Source organism: Hermetia illucens, chromosome 2 (assembly GCF_905115235.1).
Source record: "Hermetia illucens chromosome 2, iHerIll2.2.curated.20191125, whole genome shotgun sequence".
Taxonomy (NCBI): domain Eukaryota; kingdom Metazoa; phylum Arthropoda; class Insecta; order Diptera; family Stratiomyidae; genus Hermetia; species Hermetia illucens.
Genome location: NC_051850.1, coordinates 58,048,661 through 58,067,809, shown reverse-complemented (window position 1 = coordinate 58,067,809; position 19,149 = coordinate 58,048,661). Strand labels below are relative to the sequence as shown.

The following is a 19,149-nucleotide window of genomic DNA, read 5'->3' as shown; positions in this document are numbered from 1 at the left end:
CACTATAATCAATAAACGGGGCACAGTTCTTTAAGAACGCGGTGCGACTCCGCCTAATAGAATAATAATAATAGCCCGCCTAGGAACTTGTCTTTCGGTAGGCCTCTTGCTGTCGGTCTGCTGCTTTACCGACAAGAAACGAACCTTTTTCAGATTCAATATATCGTACACCGGATTATGTTGCTTCCTCTGTAGTCAGCCAGCTCTTAAAATACACTTGCGGAATGAAAACACGATTGGATAGAGAGGACAACTACCATGTTAACATATGTTCATTGTAAATCGTTCCTAATTCCTGAACAAGGGAAAAAAATCAATTTATTTCATGTTGTCGACCTTTTGTAAACTGGGAAAACTATTGAAAATGATTTGTTTTTTCATAAGAACTTCTAAATGAAAAGCATCTCTTCATTACTGTAACATTTAATGTTATGGCAAAATAGATAATTAGTATATCTAAATACATATAAAAAGCAAACATTTTATTGGAACGAAAATATGAAAATATTTCTCTTTTTACCCCTTTTAATGCCAACGCCCCTTGTCTAGGGCGTCGAAAAAAACTGGGAATTTCGTTGTATAATTTCCAATTAAAATGAGAAAGAAAACAATAAAACGTAAAAATATTTCGATAAGCTTAACCTACTTCCGAATAAAAGAAATAAATCAGGCAATGATAAGAACGAATAAATTAAGAAGACAATAAAAAGTCGAAGAACAAATACAGAAGAATTTAATTCGAAATTGCACACATTTCTAATTTTTTACGTAAACTAAGAATTTCGATATTAAATATTAAGTAAAAGCCAAAACATAACATTTTAACAATTTCAACAAATGATATATAAAAGTCGGATGCGTGCCGAATGAACGCTCCTGGTACCCAAGCCCCAGACGAAAACGGGGCTCCAATCCTTTTCATACGGACTGGGCCATGTTTTAATCAAAATATCCAAAACGCAAATATAGTTGGCAAGAATTTTAAGTCTTTCTAGAGTTCATGACGTTGAGAATTCGGTCAACAAAAAATGTCTTCAAATTTCGGGAAAATCATATTATATTTCGTCAACTTGGGTTCCTATTTGCTCTTCTGTCAAGTGAACCTTCTGTCTCTAATCGCACAAGTTCCCTCACGATACATATGTGAATAATCATGTAAGTGTTCATACCTTATCAACTACGTATAAAATTGTAATAGTATACAATAGAATTATATTAGGGATAAGAAACATATTCTCCAACTTTATTTTAATATTAAGAATATTCACAGTAAAAGAATTTTGACTGGTCCTGTTGGTAGTTGCTTCATGTAGTTCCACACGTCGACACGACTCATACGTGACGTTGTAACACCATTTATGCAAACAATTTGATCGCCTGTTTGAATATTACCAGCCTTTTGTGCAGCACCACCTGGAAAGGAAAAGGATGTGGATGAGACGCGTGTTCGATCTGGGCTCCGAATAGATGGTTCTTACCCCAGAAAACTTTTTTCACAACCAATGGGCGATTTCCTAGTGGCGAATCATATCCACCCTCTATTGAGAAGCCGAGACCGCAGTTGTCCTTGTAAATCTCCACTTCTCTAGCACCAGAGGGTATATCGTCTGGAAAGAAATGTATACTATATTTAGTCATCGCTTATAGGAATGTGTAAGCAAGTAAATTTAGAGTAGTTGCCAATAAAGAAATTCAGTACGCAAGGACAAACTCATTTCTCACCGTCTGGCGGCTTGTCACAGGCACGTTCTAATAATTTTGATATCAATTGAGGGGCCGTGAAAATCTTTGGAAAAAAAGCACTAAACATTTTTTTTAAATAGAAAGGTTTCCAGAGAACTTAAAATAAATCAACGAAAAAATAACAATATCTTTGGAATGCCACTAAATATTTCAAACAAATGACATTGTCGGGATACAACAGAAACTCAGCGTCGAAGCTTACTTCGCCCCAGGACGACCTGAGGCATATTTATCTTGCTTGTCGCGAGATAGATATGTAAAATTATGCCCAACATTTTCTTAGATAAATAATAAATTACCCTCGTCATCGGTTTTGCTGGAATTGCACCCCATCTATTGTTTATGATGTTTTTTGTGGTTTTTTTGAGGAATTTTGAAAATAAGACAAAGAATTTTGAAATTGGAAAAGGAACCAAAAAAAGTGTTTTTCGGGATTCTCTATAGAAGTTTGACAATGGCTTGAAATTTGAAGTTTGAAGGTGAGTGACATATTTTTGATAAATTACTAGATTATTTTTAGAAAAGGTTTTTTCTTCAGTTAATTTTCTTACTGAAGATTTAATTGGATTTCTAAAACAAATCTTGGAAATTCAGTGCGTCTCATCAACTTACCGCCATTCACTACAACTCTCTCCTGTCTTTCTGCCGCCAATAAACGACCGGTTTCCCGAACTCTATCCAATATTTCACTAGTATTAACTTTAACAGCTCCTCCACGAGCCAATGATTGACGATTGCTGGGTTGTGGCTGTGACATCACTTGATTTGGGCTAATATTCCCGTTCATGGTACTCTTTTCGTGTGCTAGTTTCGATGATTTTGAATCGTTCGTTGCTTCAGTGGAGACAATGTCTAAATCAAGATCTAATGATCGCGATGCCTTGTGATAGGAGAGCTTCTTCTCCAAATCAATCTCAGAAGGTTTATCGTTCAGCGATGTTAGCGATCCAAGGGATGATCGTTTCTTTGATAGCGATTTCACAATAACTGATTCCGAGCGCGTCACAACTAGAACTACTTCTGGTCGTGGAGTCTACAAAATAGAGAAAGTAATGTTATGGAAATTTCTGTCCGAATTAGGGTCAATAAAAGTACATACCTTAAGAACCGTTATTGATTCACGATGTGTCAGTCCTCGCATACTCAAACCATTGATAGCGAGGATTCGATCACCTTTCTTCAATCGACCGTCCTTGGCAGCTGGCGAATTTCCAAGAATCTTATGAATCTGCAAAGACAAAATAGTTTTTATTTTTGAACAATTAATTCGATTTGGATGAATGTTTGCAGGCTTCAGTATATTATTTATAACTTTAATCCTTAAGTACACGAGGGAAAAATTTGATGCATTTCATGGCCTATATATGACATTGTAATTCATGCGGTTTTCATAAGTGAATGAAATGGCTAGTCATTTAATATGCGGATACGGACTCCTCCTGCAAATAAAAGGGAACTCATCTCAGCCATCAACGCATCCTACGAAGTAAAGCCGCTGGATTTGACGGTCTCCCCGCAAAGCTATTCATCATTGTTCCTGCAGTTTCTGCAGGTTGTTGTGGCTAAACGCATAAACAGCGATAGATCCGCCTTCGTTACTTTGTCTTAAATCTGAAAATCCAGTTATCTCAACACATCTAAGGTTGAGACTGTTTTGAGCTAATATTCTTTTTGTATTGCCATATGGAAGTAGCGCATGAAAGTGACCTCCACTGTTATTCAAGAACTTCAAGCCTTCGTCAACACTTGTCTGCGACGTGTGATTTTGGCCTGTTACGCTGGCCTGATACAATTTCGAAGAACTTCATCAAAGCACAGTGACTCGCTGACTTGTTGTTCAGAAGGCGATGGATAGATCGGGGCAACAACTCTTCCTGCGTCCGGGTGGCTCAGTGATTAGAGCGCTAGGCTGCCGTAGCGGAAGATAGCGATTCAAATCTCACGAATCGGAAACCAGCGGACTCAGCTGTGGATGAGTACTTGAGTCAAATCAGGGTAATAATCACGGGCGAGCCCAATGCTGACCGCATTGCCTTATACAGTATACTGTATTGTATCGTTACGGTCTTGAAGGCCTTCATCCAATATGGATTGTTGCGCCAACGTTTATTATTATCCGAGTTGTCAGAATCTCGGTAGATGTCGGATTTTACCTAATACTAATACTAAGTGCGAAGCATTGAGGCTCAGACGATTCTACCAACTTAAAAGATAAAGGGACGCTGGTGGTGGTCGCCGGTGATAAGTTAATGGGAGAATCCGTCGAGAACTCCCCGCAACATCGAACGCGACTATGTGAGGGATTTGGGTACAATATCTGTAGCTGGCTGCAACCGCCCGCTCGAGACGCCAAATTTCGTTGATTTCCCAAGCCAGTGGCTGATATTTCACCTTCTTCTTCGCGTATTTCCGTTCGATATTGCTGTTATGGGGGATAGCAACATAAATAATATACGCGGAGCGAACCGTCTTGTCAACTAGATACTTCGGTGTCAGCTAAAGCAAGAGGCAATGGAAACCTTAAAGCATAATACTATATGCCCAGAATCTAGGATAACTTTGCCAGTAGGACCCTTCAGATCATTCAAATCGCTTGATTTAGATGAAATTTTTTCCATAAATTTTCAAAGTCGGTTTTAAAAATTGCCAAGGGTAGTGTAGTCTGGGTGTGCTTTCGAAGGCAGATAAAAAGGATACTTTTCCTACAAGCTTATTTTTTTTGATATCTTTGGTACTGATGACACTACAGAAAGTATTGGAGAATTATATTAGAACTACTGCTTTAGTAGTGAGTAGGGTGGGTGAATGAATTTACAGATTATTAGACTCCCGCAGTGGTAAGCTATCGCACTACCAACCGTCATCAGAGAACCGGGGATCGTTTGACACATTATTGCTTCGGAATTGAGCTCCTACTCTCCTGCGTTGATCAGGGAACTATTTTCACCAACGGAATTGGAGAGGAAGAAGGAAATTTGTTAGTTTAAAGAACCTCCCACGAACCCCATCATAACTGGTTCTGAGAGACTGCGGTAGGTAGACACTGCCAGCATAGCTCTCAGTTTCTGTACTTATGCAGGGCGCTTACATGCACCTCATTACTAAGAACATCGCTCATATCTCCGCGCCGGAGAGCGGAATGGTATTCGTTGCACTCAAGAGAAGGCGTCTTCCTCAAGGGGTTGGGCCATTACGTGACTCGCTGCTGCCTCGATTTTTTCAAAAAAGTTCATCTTCGAGTCGGCCGTTAATCCAATTTACCTAAAAGTTGGTTGACTCTACAATCATAGAGTTGGTTGGTCGAAATAAATCAGGTCAGTTTGATTATATTGTATTGACAAAAGATTTCTGAATTCTCCTTTAGATGTGCCTCACGAATTGAGAATACCATGGAAGTTTTATTTAAAACGCTTTAGTATCTTTGCTGCGGGTCAATTATTTTACTCTTGGTTTCCTGTTTCTCGTGCTTGTCATGGGTTGGGGCCGTGTTTGAGACTAGGCAGTTTCCGTGCTTATTCTTTGGACTCCTGCCCAAGCGGAACATAAACTGGGAATCTACGATATTCAAAGCGACCCACAAGGACATGAGAAGCTACAATGCCGTAGTATTATCTGGGTTGCCTGATACGATTGCCGTAGTAGAAATCAGGCAGTTTTCAGCGGTTCTTCTCACACCATTCCACTTCGAATCTAAAATTGAAACATATTTCCCGGCAGCCTCCCGGATGTTGATCCAAGAGTTAAGTAAAAATATCTTTTCAAGGAAGTTGGGAAACTGTGATTCAGAGCGGACAAACAGTCCAATGCCTATAATTTCCTCTGCCAAGGGTAGGCTAGGAACTCTGAGAAGACTGTGCCTCAACTTCATCTTAAGTAAGATTGACACTTTTCATTCGCAGCTAGATCAGATTATTTTATTATTCGACATTTTACTACAAATCGTGAGACGCCAAAAACGGTTCGCGCTTTATATTTCCAATGAATGATGTTTCCATGTCGGCGTAAATTACTATTGCCGTCCATGATTTAAACAAGTAAATTTTGGTTTTGGGGGTGACCAGCCCATATTTTCTAACTTGGGTAGCACAGAAGCAGTTGAACTGCAGTATTAGCGAATTTCCCTTTCACATATCGGAAAGGGGGGTCTGGTTCAATAGTAGCTCTGATTTTTATTAGCCCAGGACTGGTGCATAATAGATCCTGAAAAATTTGGTGAGGTCTATACGCACCGCGACCACTAGGCAATCATCATTGCACTATGGAGAGAGCCACTGGGCTGAAAGTTCGCATATCCAAAGCCAAAACTGAGAAGGATGTCAGGTTTGGCTGCAAAGCAATGGACGAGTGAATATTCCCAAAGGTGTGGCTAGATGAGCTTAATAAAGCAAGTTCTCCCACGAGGAGGGTTCTCCATATAATGTAAAGTATCGCTAAAACATGCGACAAGTCCATGTCTAGAAGATGCATATTTTCCAGTAGAATATCCAACTACTGGTCGAAATCTGATTAATCTTTATTCGATCACCAGGAAAACGAATGGCTCAGAGTGCGGTATATAGGGTCGGCTGCCCTGGAAAAAAACACGCCTAAAAGGAAGCCTGCAGAAGCTTCAAGCCGGCTATCCAATGGAACAAGAGCAACTGCTTTGAGAAACTCCGCTCGGAGCCGAATGTGAACGCCTGAGAGAGCGCATATCAAGTTGTGGGGAAAATGGTCTGATGGGTGATCTACAATCTGCCAGTTCCATAAAGACGGATCGACCATTGATGTCATTAAATTGGTTACTTGCTTAGCAAATTCCGATTCAGGGAAACATAAAACCAAAAAATATGTGTATACTAGGAGGACTGGGATGCAATCAACTTCATGATTGTGTCTATCCAACTTAAATTGCGAACAACAGGAGACCACAAAGGCCCAGTTACGAAAACTGTGGATAGCAGAAAGAATACTTAGCAACTGCGGTTGGCAAGAAGTAGGAGTTGTAGGTGATTTTAGTAGGTAAATATAAAGGAAACGAAAGGATCGAACAAACCACAGAAGCAACCAGGCTATACAAAGCTATAGCGAAACACAAGGCAATATCTTCCCTCTGTCTGAACAAGGGAGATGGAATGTTTCCCGAGAATGAGGAGGACAGGGTACATTTACTTTTTAGAACTCCTTTCTCCGGGTCATACCCCACAGCGGAAGGCCACAGTATTTTGCCAGACACCCCAATAACGAACAAAAGGGGAAATAAAGCTAATTAGAAACTACCAAAGGAGGTATGCTCGGAAGGTAGAATACGATGGTCAGTGGGAACTCTTAAATCTCTAAAATAACCCGGAGTGGATGGTATCCAGCAATACTTCAGAGGAGCGTAGAAGTCATTTTAGGATCCCTCCTAAGAGTCGTAAGGGATGACATGGCTTTGTAATGTATATCAAGGACATAGAAGTAAAAAAATTGTCTACATTTCGAAAGGGGGGGAAAAAGGATTCTTTTCACCCTAAATCTTTCAGACCAAGTGCTGGCCAGGACGTTCAACCGGAATTAAACTGTATTAGCTGAAGGAAGTTTTATGCGGTGCTATAGAAACTAAAGAAATAGCCCTGTGCATTTTTACACGTCGACGGAACCTTTGACAACGCGTCGCATGTAGAGATACAAAATGCCCTAATTCGTAAGGGGGTCGGGAACGTCCTGGCCTTGCAGATGAGCAGGATGTCAGGGAGCAGCAAGTAAAATTACCTACAGGTACCAATTTTATTGTCATGAATACTACTCAGTGTTATCCACAGGGTGGGGTACTATTACCGCTAATATAGAATATGATGTATTCCCGGGAGAGATAAGAAATACTACAATCCAACCAAACCCATCATAGTTCCATTTCTTGAGAGCCATTATACTACATGGCATGGAAGCTAGACAAGAAACAGGGGTCAAATACTTAGGAATTACAGTAGATCAAAAACTACTCTGGAAGATGAATGTTGGGAACATATATCGGAAAGCTTCAAGGGCTTGGTGACTTCCAGGTCCATAGTAGAAAACAAATGCCACGCTGGATATCTACTGCAATAGGACCAATTACCAATAATTACCTATGCCTAATTTAGGCAGAGAGAAGCGTGATCGGCATACCAATGCTTTCGACGAGAAGTTTGAAATACGATGGACAAACAGGGAGAGCATGGCAATGAGCTACGGCTTATACCAGCAATTGATAACCTGGTACTCTGACGGGTCCCACACAACAGAGGGAGCCGACGCAAGGGTCACTGATCTAAGAAAAACGTACTTTGAACCAATGGGTAAGCATACTAGCATATTTCAGGCGGTAAAGACAGATGTGCCTCTTTCAACTTTCAAAGGAATTATACGGCATGGAACATTGCGATTTTGACCGATAGCTAAGCTGAACTCGAAACTGGCATGGGAATGCCTTAGTAAATTGAATATGCTTGGCTCGCACAATAAGGTCTGAAAGGCAATGAAAGAGCGGACGAACTGGCTACGAAAGGAGTAGAAACGGCACTATACGAACCAGAAGCCTTTTGTGGATTTAGAAAAGGGTTCATAGTCATGCCAATGAAGAATAAAGAGGAACCATTGAGGAAACTATACTGGGCAAATTTACCAAGAATGGAACAGTGCATATGGTGATACAGAACAACGCGCTCGTAATAATGTTTAAATCTTACTAAAAGGAAACTAAGAATCATAGTACGAATAGTCACTGATCATTGCAGGCAAACCCACCTGCAGAGTTATACAATAACAATACAACAATCAAAAAGCGCTGGATTAACACTTGTACTTGATTCATATCATCATCCATTCTAAACTGACTGTCAAATACTCGAGAGATGATAAATGCAACTTAAAACAACACATGCAATATGTTTCCAACAAAGTAACTGACGAGGGCGATCTGCAGAGGGGCAGCCTTCTGCTTCGAGGCTGACCCAAATGATACAGTATCTGTCATTTCGGAAATGATGCCATCTTGGTAAATGAAATAATGAACATATCCAAATGAAGTTATTTCCTCTCTTGTTGGAAGCGTAAAAGAGCGGAAGGGATAGATCCATAAAAAGATAACAACAGCGATAAGGACGATCACGAAAGTGTCGATAGACACAGATGCTGATCCTTATCATCAAGGAACGGTTGAAGAGACAAAATGGGGAGGTTAACTATAATTTCATCCAGTTTTTCAGAGGCGTGACAGATATCACCGGTATCTCTACAGATTCAGATTGAACACTTCACCTGATTGCTTAAACGGAGATGGAGTCCCAGAGGGCACAGAGCACGCATTTTTGCACTATTTGGGATTCATGGACGAAAGGAGAAGCCTAAAGGAAATTCTAGTTGAAGCGAATACTTTGATGCGGAAAATGCTAGCAAGCCTGGAGGACTAGAATGCGATCAACTCCACGATCGGCTCTATTTAACATAAACCGCGAAAAAAGAGAAGACCAGACGCGGTTACAACAGTGAACTCCGGCTCGTGAGCTAATACTTTTTTGATAATTCTACCTGGTAGGGCGAGGGGGGTTTAGGGTGGTTTTAGTCGGTAAATATATGTATAGAACTTATAGGTAGTTCGTGGTACTTCATTACAATTTCGTCTTAATATGATAATCAGGACTACCACTTTCCTGGTAGTGAAAATTAGACATACTTAGGAGGGTTGACAAGCCTGCTACGGTAAACTTATTTTGCAAGAGCAGGTGGACACAAAGCGACCTTCGAATAGGCGCTCATTATAATTTGGCCAAAATGCTTGGTTAAAATGGAAAATTTAGCACGAAATATAATTGATTAATCACCTAAACAAAGTAACGAAATAATTTTGACCGATTTCGATAGTGAAAGCATCAACAGAACTCTCATTTCTACTCACACTTCTTGAACGTTACAATCAATGCTAACTTATTAGTCGGAGCCATTACTAGATTTTCCCAAATAAGCGAAGTTAAGTAGAAGGTTCACTTGACCCTTACCACCGAGGACTTTCACACAAATCGACAAATCCACCTATTCGAAGAGTATTGAAACGTTCGAGGAAATACCGCGCCAATTATTTGAGGCTTCAGGAAGTGCGGATAATGCTGGAGCAAAATGGAGAGCAACACCAGAAATTACAAATGGACACTGACACGCTTCAATTAGATTAATTCACAGACATATTCCACTTACTTTCCACACACCTTCCTTTCACAAGACGATTATAAATAGAAATTAACAACTCGAAACACTCCACTGAACCTCTTGACTAACAAGAGTCGAAAGTCGGAATCTTGGCAACGCATTCGTTAGGCATACGGTTTTGAAATTTTCCGCATTTTGTCATAATTAATTCTTGCGATTTCAAATATCTATCGGAGCAGATGTAACGCACAAGAAAAAACGCATCCAATTTACATACCGTAATTTCTTTGGCCTCATAATCAGAGCCCCCGGCTAGTGTTATTCCAATGCTGCTCTCTGGCGTCTCACGTTGCAGAACCACAATAAATGCATCTGGCGTCTTGAGCGGTGGATCAGCTTCTTCAATCAAAACTTGGATGTCTTGTGCAGTGATGAGGCTCTGATTGCTTCCCAGCGACGAGAAGCTTCCGAACTCGGTTGGCGTTTCTTGGTTCGATGGAAGATTCTGTGTGCTCGAAGATACGCCCGATGACGAAGATGCAATAGAATCCAGTGAAGAGAATCGCTCGTGGTAGGTTCCAATTGAACTGGGTTTCTCGGTTTTACTGATTGAACTTGACTTAGTCGGACTTTGACCCGTCTGGGACCGTTGCTCGAACTTCTCGCGAATTTCAGCTGTGGAAGTCTTCAGCTTGATTGCTGATCTGGGCGAAATGTCAACCGGGGCTTTGTGCAGAGATTCGAATTTTTCAGCCAGTGCTGTACGTTCTGGGATGGTAGGTTTGGAAATAGTCATGTCCTTTTGTTTGAAAGCCTTTGCTGCCTCGGATTGTACCCATTTGGCAAGATCATCACTTTCTGGTACAATTGACCGTTTAGCCGGCTCTGGTTTCTTGGTTTTTGCCTTTTGATTTGGATCAGCCTTGAAGCTAGCCTTGCGCTCCTCATCAATGAAAATGGCACTTATCTTTCGTAGGGAAGAGTCCGATTTACGGCTGCTATCGTCTGTGTCTGAAGTGATTTCAACATAGGCAGCAACATTCACAATTTTATCCACGATGGACTCATCCTTTGGCACCAGTTTGTAATTTATGGGCGCTGTAGCCGAAGTAGACTTATTGGAACCTGAAGAAAGGCTTCTTTGCTTCAACTTCGGAGCACGGCGTGTTTCCTCCTCATCGTAACCGTCAGTGCTGTCTTCATCCTCATAGCGTCTGTTGCGAGCTAGAGAAGACGAGTCGTCTCGTCCACTACGACATTTGGCAGACGCAAGAATATTTTTCCTGTTAACCGTCGAATCACCTGATCCAGATTTAAGTATCTTGCGGCTCATGTCAACTGTAGGAGTACTTCCCACTGATGAGCAACTGGCTTGAGAACCTGACCCCGAAGTTAGAGTCGACGTTGTAGAGCTTGCAATGGAAGTGTTTGTCTCTGAGCTTAGAGTCCTAGTCAAGGCAAATTTTTCTTGGACTGGAGCTCGTGGCGACATTGGTGGCGAAGATATCTTTGAACTGAATACAGAATCACTGTCGCTTTCTTCTAGATGAGGTGCTTTCGATAAAATAAGTGAAGTACGAGGCGGCTTTGCTGGAGGAAGTGAGATGCCTAAAATTTGGAAAAATTAAAAAATCGAGCTTGGGATAAAGAAAGAAGGGCCTTACCTTCCGGCTTCTTGTAAGAAGGTGTCATAGGCGTACTTGGGGCTGTTACTGACAACCGATTGCCGCTACTGAATATGCTCTTGTAAACACCATTCGATAGGCCTGGGCTCGTAGTAGAAGGCGATCGGAATGAAGTTGGAAACTTGTCCTTTCTGGGTGTTGCTTGCAATGAGTGAAAACCATTCATTTTGATTTTCTCGCTGTCTCTACTCTTGATTTCTGGTAAATCAATAATCGTCTCCAGATTCGATGAAGGGCGTTCAGGAATCACCAATCCACGAAGTTTGGACATGGATTTCCGTCTCTGCTCTAATATATTTGCGATTGACGCTTTCCGGCTATTCTCATCGTGGCCGGAGAAGCTTGTTGTTCGAGTCAAGGTTGGAACATTTTTTCGTGGTAAGGACGAGTAGCTTTGAGTGATCTCACTCTTGTAAAGCGTACTTTCCGGTTTGTTACGTTCAACGAAGCCTGAATGTGTTCGAGAGTAAGGTCGATAGTCGTCATTCAGGTTCTCCACGCTCATTGCTTTCTTTGTCAATGAACTCGTGAACGGCTGAAATTTGCTGCTGGAGTCCAACAGGTTTTCGATGCTCTTATTAAACGTTTTAGCAGACGTTTTGTTGATATCTGGGCGATCCTCATTTGAAAACATGGCGATCTTATCACGAACTGACTTTTCGGATTTTTCGTCCTTCCGCCAATCAGAAATTTTTCTTGTAACTGGACTGGGTCTTGTCTTGTACAAATCCATATTGTGCAATGTATTGATGCTGTTACTTTTGATTCGCGATGATTCAAATGAGGACGACACCAAAGGACTAGGGGTAGTTGTAAAGCTGCTGTTCTGATCAAGTCTTATGATTTTCTCATTTTTGTCTGGCGTTCTGGCATCATCCACTTTAATGATCAGATCCTGTCGATAAACCTTCCTAGGAACTGTTGGCGGTGGAACTGATTTCGGCAGTGGAGGGCAGTCTGTGTTGCTGTTGTTATTGGTGCGCTCCAATGTGGAAGATAGGCTGGATTGTTTGTTTGTGACTTTGCTGTCTGTTGTTAAAGCTGCTGCTGATTTTACTGGTGTAATCATTGGCTCGGAAAAGTTTGGAGGGAATTCATGACCATCTGGTGGCAAACGTGAATAAGTTGGCGGCGAGCTTAGTGTTATGTAGTCGTTTAGAATTAGAGGCGATGGTGCTATCTGGATACCGCTTTTGTCCATTTTTAGGTTTGAATCTGAAACGAAATAAATAAAAGGGTTTTTTTAGATTTTGAATTGAGACTTATGATTTTGAAAATATAGGAAATTTTGAGTTTGAATTAAGGGTGTGAACAGAACAGTGTGCCATTGTTCAACTTTAAAAAGATCGACCACCCAACTACTATACAGACAATTCGCAGTGGTGTAAATTCAATCATCGCAAAATATCGTTTATGAAAACTCCTATGAATAGTAAAGTGCAAATCTTTCGGCTAGTCATGCACTTGTGGCCGAATAGAAGTGACAGGATTTCAAAATAAAGTATGTTTGGTCACTGAATAAATATAACGCCCGACACGCAACATTATCTAAGCGATGGTACACTGACCCGTGATGAACCCTCCTCTCCCGAATAGATAGCTTCCAGCTTTCTTGATCTAGCAATCGCGTCTTGCAATACGGAAAGCGTAGAAGTGTCTTGCTGTTTGTATCAATTGGACCATCATATTCCTTAGGTTATTTTTTAAGAGAGTTCCATAAGCACTGGTTTCCTGAATTCCGCTTTCTGATATTCGCCCGATATAGTTACCCCATTCTAGCTTAGGAAGCCTAATTAATTTCGACCCTCGGGGCTCGGAACGAATGCCTTTGTCTCATTGGCTCACAATTCTTAGGATTTTCTACCTCTAAATAAACAAATGGGTTTATTTGTTTAAGGTTGTAATCACCCATAGTGATACTTTTCCTTTGCGAGGAATTATATTTAGATCTTCTGCTTTATTTTAAAACTCGTTGATCTTCATCCCGACAGCTGATTCTCATTCCTGGAACACTTCCGCCGCGAGAATTGATGACCTAGCCACAAAGCAAGCATCGTCGGTGTATATTAGTACCTATGCAGGTTTTGTAATTGTAGCGATCTTCTTGTATCTACTGTTGTTTTTCTGCTATAAGTACTGAGGCGAAACAATCATCTTTTTTCACCCCACGCTTGGTCTGGAAGCTAATTTGGCTTCGTATTTGGTCCTCTATATTTTCCATCAACATTTACTTCTACATGGGGCAGTGTGTCATCTATACCTGTGTCATCGTTGTCATTTTGATCAAATATGTTTCAGAAAGGACTCTACACTCCTCCACTGTGCCATATGCTTCTGTGGCAAATTTTTCGTCGTTCGAATCTATTGTATTTCATGGAGATGTCGCTTTTTGTTAATGTGTGGCGTATTCACTGCCACACCCGCTTTCTGATCAACATGTCTAAGGTTATCTGATCCGTATGTCACGGCTCTTAACCCTCCTTTTTCACTACAGAGATTCATCAGAAGCTCCGTCTAGAACATTAGCAAGAAAAAAATACAAAAACATCTCAATCACTGTAAAGCTCTGATACCTTCAGCAAAGTTCCTTTTACTCAGTGTATAATGCCGCTCCTCCTTTTTTCTTCCCCGACTTGATGCGATCCGCCCCGCATCTCTTGTGATACCTCTCCGTCCCCCTTTTTTAATTAAGTATCTCATTAGTAACTTTAACGCCGATATTAGTCCCGGTCTTGATAGCCTTCCGCATCTCTTTTTGCGATATCTAAATGGTCTCGGCAGAAAGTACATGCCATATACATGAGTATCCTTTTCTAAGGCCTTTGACTCTGTTAATCACACGGTGATTTTATTGAAACTTTCCTCTCTTGGCATTCCAATGTTACTCATTATATGGCTCGCAACGTACCTCTCTAACCGTTCCTGCTACATTCCATTTTTATGTCTCAATATCCTGTTCTTTCACCCCTCCTTTCATCATCATCAACGGCGCAACAACCGGTATCCGGTCTAGGCCTGCCTTAATAAGGAACTCCAGACATCCCGGTTTTGCTTCGAGGTCCACCAATTCGATATCCCCAAAAGCTGTCTGGCGTGCTGGCCTAGACCATCGTTCCATCTTAGGCAGGGTCTGCCTCGTCTTCTTTTTCTACCATAGATATTGCCCTTATAGACTTTCCGGGTGGGATTATCCCCATCGTAACCTATTGAGCCGGATTTTATCCACAACCGGACGGTCATGATATCGCTCATAGATTTCGTCATTGTATAGGCTACGGAATCCATCCTCATGTAGGCGGCCAAAAATTCTTCGGAGAATTCTTGTCTCGAACGCGGCCAAGAGTTCGCAATTTTTCTTGCTAAGAACCCAAAAAATTTGACTGACGGTTTCGTCCAGGGCAGAGGCAACTCATCAGCCGCTGCCTCACCTCTGCCCTGGGAGCAGCGTAACCGAAAGTGCCAACAGGTGGAAAGACGCTCCCCTTTATCATCGCAAAAACACGACAAGGTCGTGAATTATATTGGACTTAAAACGCTAGTCGTTGTAGTCTAAGCTAGACTAAAGCTAGGTTGTTGTTTAGGATCTGCGGGATCCTAAGTCCCCATCCACTTGATGGTGGACCGTACTAAATGAGGAGCAACTTACTCCCTCGTTTTTTAGTCCATGGATCCCTAGTTTGGAGCGTAGCACCCCAAGCATTAAAAATAGAAAAAAACAAAAAATTTGACTGACGGTTTCGTCCAGGGCAGAGGCAACTCATCAGACGCTGCCTCACCTCTAAGTCCAATATAATTCGCGACCTTGTCGTGTTTTTGCGATGATAAAGGGGAGCGTCTTTCCACCTGTTGGCAATTTCGGTCACGCTGCTCCCAGGGCAGAGGTGAGGCAGCGTCTGATGAGTTGCCTCTGCCCTGGACGAAATCGTCAGTCAAATTTTTTGATTTTTTCTATTTGATGTTTTCCTATTTTCGTGGGGTACACCTTCTAACTTACCTAAGGCCCATCCCCATTGGCGTAATTTTCGACGATAAATGCCGCTTCGGCAGACACTGCCTGGATGCCAGCAATCGTGCTTCCAGAAAGTCTGGCTTCATATTGCATACTTCCTCACACTTTTCCAATTCCCTCGTATGTAGCATTTTTGAGTATTGCCCTATCATCTGGTCACCTCCCCGCAACTGTAATTGCTCTTCCATTTCACCCGATCATTCTTCTTCTTAAAACGTCCACACTATCCTTCTCGATTCCCGCTCTCTTAATCTTTCTTACTTAAAACTACCCAGAAGCCGGTAGGCCTGATCAGCTGTTTCGACTCCACTGATATCAGATATTGAATGACTTGGTATAACCCGGGCAATGCCGAAACTTCCGACATGCATTTCGATCTTTACTTCCCTTCTCCGATTTTGAGACTATGTCGATGATATAACACATTATGGTGACAAGTCAATTCATCGACGAGAAGTGAAACTTTACCGAATGTCATACGATTGAGAACTGTCGTGATGTGCTCATTGTACATTCTCCTGCTTATCATCGTGACTAAGCGAACGAAAATTAGTGTATCTGATCTGGCCATCGAACAATTTTAACCTACCTGTCAGTTTTTTCATGATGCAATATGAAGTCACTGCTACCTGCGGCAGTCTCTGCCTCCCTGACCAGCAGAGTAAAAATTCCCCTTTATCACGGCACACACTACGCTGAACTTGCCGGGATTTCGCACGGTATCGGAACGCCTTATATTCACCAACAACCTTTTTCGATAATCAATCCGTTTCCACCATTTTGCAGCCAGTCATATCTGATGACGCCCCTTTGGGATGTGGCTGACGACCTGAGTAGCAACCGGGAGAAGAGTATTTGTAATAACGGCTCATTGCTCGTGAGTATTCATATGCGGATTATTCAGAGCATCTGTCGTCCGACCAGTAACATAATTCTTCCAGTGAAACGAACAATAGCTGGATGCGGTCGGCGTTGAACCCGGAAGAGCCGGAAGTGCAATACGCAAGCGAAAGTAAACATATAGATATCCATAAACCTCTCACCATTATCGTTGCTATCACCAAGGCCATGTTTCCCCGTTCCGTGTTCGCGCAATGTATTGCCAGAGCCCACCTTGGCCCACCTTACAGTACGCAATACAGTAGCATCCTGACACAAATGAGATAGAATTGCTCTTATGCAGCAATGCTCGAAAGGCTCAATTGAGTACCAAAACAAAATATTCATGCTGGATGCATGCTCAAATAGCCATCATTATATTACCATAAAAAAGTTTTTTACAAGATTCATCCTGAAGATCAAGGTATCAAACAGCTGCAAAAGAAGTTTAAATTGTCTAAAAGCCTCTGCAAGTGGTAAAAAGACGCAACAGTGACTGCTTGACCGACACCAAAAAAAGTTGTATGGGACATTTTGCAAGCTAATCCTTGTTTCCAGTTTGGTTAGTTCTAGGAATAATAGGAATTACGAAAGCGTATTTTTGTTTATCAAATTATTTTACTTTTCCCCATTATCTCTTGTCCTAAAGCTACATTTTCCCGCCGAATACGAGGCTTCCTTAAGCCTCCCTTTCAAAAACTTGTCGGCTACTCAAGTCTGCGTTAGAATACAGATGTCCTGTGATCGCTTGGCTGATTGAGAAAGCTGACCTCTAACAGCTTCTTTAAAAAGTCTAAAACAAATAGATCCCCTCAATGCTGCGTGGGATTGCGCATCAAGAAACACTTTGAAAGCTTGATCGACAGAGAGCAGGCTACTTTCCGCTCCGAATCCTCCTATGCTCACACATCAACACCGTGTGCATTGCCTCGGAACGGTGCGTGGAGTATAGATCTTCGCTTCACTTTCTCTTCATCGATTTCGAGAAGGCTTTCGACAACGGCAACAGGGATTGTATCTAGAGTGATTTGCGCAGGAGCAACATTCCGGAGAAACTAATAGATGATGGTTACATTTTGTCAACGATATTATTTCTTCTTCTGATCGGTGATATTTTTCACGCTGCCTTATCCGGAAGGCATGGAGGAGTTCAATGGACCATGACATCTTTCCTCGAACAGTTCGACTACGCCGATGACATTTGTATGCTCTCTCACAGGGTCATGAACTTTGGCCAAATGGTTCTGGATTTAGAAAGAGAGGCATGAGTCGGACTAAAGATAAATACCAACACAACCCCTCAGTTTTGCCCTTTCTGGTGCTAATAACGGCAACAAGTATCTTCTATAAAATCTTATCTTATTCTACGTAGTTAAGCCTCATACATACATTGAGGCCGACAAATGATATGGTTCTAAGTTGGCCAATTAGTTTCACGGAGAGAGACGGGTCACAGACAAGGATTGATACAATCGGGTAACTCAGAGCTTTTAACAATGATATGGGAACATTCTTTGTATTTCGCTGACTCCTAGCGAAACTTGTGCACCTGGTTGAATCGCTCTACCACGATTCGAAGGGTAAGTAGAAGAGTGTGGCAGGCATATCTAAACTGATTCGTACCTCGCTTGGTGTTCAAGGAAGTGCCCACTCACCAATTCTATTTGTGCTTGCCATGGACACTGTCACACGCGACAGCCAATGTCTGGCGTCTATGTTCTAGGCAGATAATGTTTTTCTAGCGCCGCAAAAAGAAGCTGTTCTCGAGAAACTAGTCTAAAATGAGTGATATGAAGTGCAATGATCGCCTCACGTAGCACGCTAATGAAACAGGCAATATCACTGTTACTAACAGCAACTTGCCCAAAAGTAAGTAATTTATGTATGTCTTGGATTCATGCTATCAAGCGTGAACTGCGCTGTGAAATTGCTTCAGGCGTCAGCGCAATTTGAATGAAGTAGCGTTCCACAGCGGGCATTCTTTGCGATCGATACACCTCTCAACATCTCCACCGCAATGGCGTTCGTCCAACTGCCCTCTATGGTTCTGAGGGCGGATCGACTACCAGTTCGGATGAGAAACACAATACGCTATGATCACATCACAATATCGAAGTCAATGCGAAACGACCTGCAGGCCGATCCAAATAGCAACGGTCTGATACAACAGATATTGATTTGAGAGCCTCTTCACTCCGATCCCGACCTGTTTTCGGAAGCTGCACCATCATATCCATCACTCAGTTGGGGTAGTCCGTCGCCTCTGTTGAAGCTTTACACTCCTCTATAATATTGATGAAGGTATCTTCCTTACACGGATCGAAAAGGACGCTTCTCATAAATATTTTCATTCTTGAGAAAGCTCTTGGCGTTTTCCAGATAGTTCCGTCAAAAATTCGTTGAAACGGATTGGATAAGTTCGTTGCACTGATGACGATAACGCTCTTGGCACGGTTAAGACAGGAGAATCGTTGTGCCGCTTGCTTTCTATGAAGATAAATCTGGTTTATCCATAAATAACATTATTTCTCGATTTGTTGACCAAACCAATGAACCTTGTGGGATAATCCTCCTTTTAAGGAATATGCTCAAATGAATTCATTTGATCATCATCAGAGTATTTTGACGGGTTGATTTACTTAAATGCATCACACCCCGATGAGATCTGCTTCACTGTCTTCCCAAGTC

General features: G+C 41.8%; 1 protein-coding gene and 1 long non-coding RNA gene across 2 annotated transcripts in view; one reads left to right on the top strand and one right to left on the bottom strand.

Moving 5' to 3' along the window:
* Window positions 1-407: 407 nt before the first annotated feature.
* The window catches only part of LOC119649751, a 345,217-nt gene continuing 326,475 nt past the window's right edge, over window positions 408-19,149 (bottom strand). Inside the window, exons 4-9 of the mRNA XM_038052044.1 lie at window positions 11,553-12,788; window positions 10,166-11,496; window positions 2,843-2,971; window positions 2,356-2,776; window positions 1,479-1,607; window positions 408-1,413 (exon numbers count right to left, since the gene is read on the bottom strand). Of these exons, the coding sequence (XP_037907972.1) occupies window positions 1,265-1,413; window positions 1,479-1,607; window positions 2,356-2,776; window positions 2,843-2,971; window positions 10,166-11,496; window positions 11,553-12,788 (3,395 nt within the window). The 3' untranslated portion in view covers window positions 408-1,264. The remainder of the gene's footprint in view (window positions 1,414-1,478; window positions 1,608-2,355; window positions 2,777-2,842; window positions 2,972-10,165; window positions 11,497-11,552; window positions 12,789-19,149) is intronic.
* LOC119649752 overlaps window positions 2,077-19,149 on the top strand; it is a 53,346-nt gene continuing 36,273 nt past the window's right edge. Inside the window, exon 1 of the long non-coding RNA XR_005249184.1 lies at window positions 2,077-2,222. This is a non-coding gene — a long non-coding RNA (uncharacterized LOC119649752). The remainder of the gene's footprint in view (window positions 2,223-19,149) is intronic.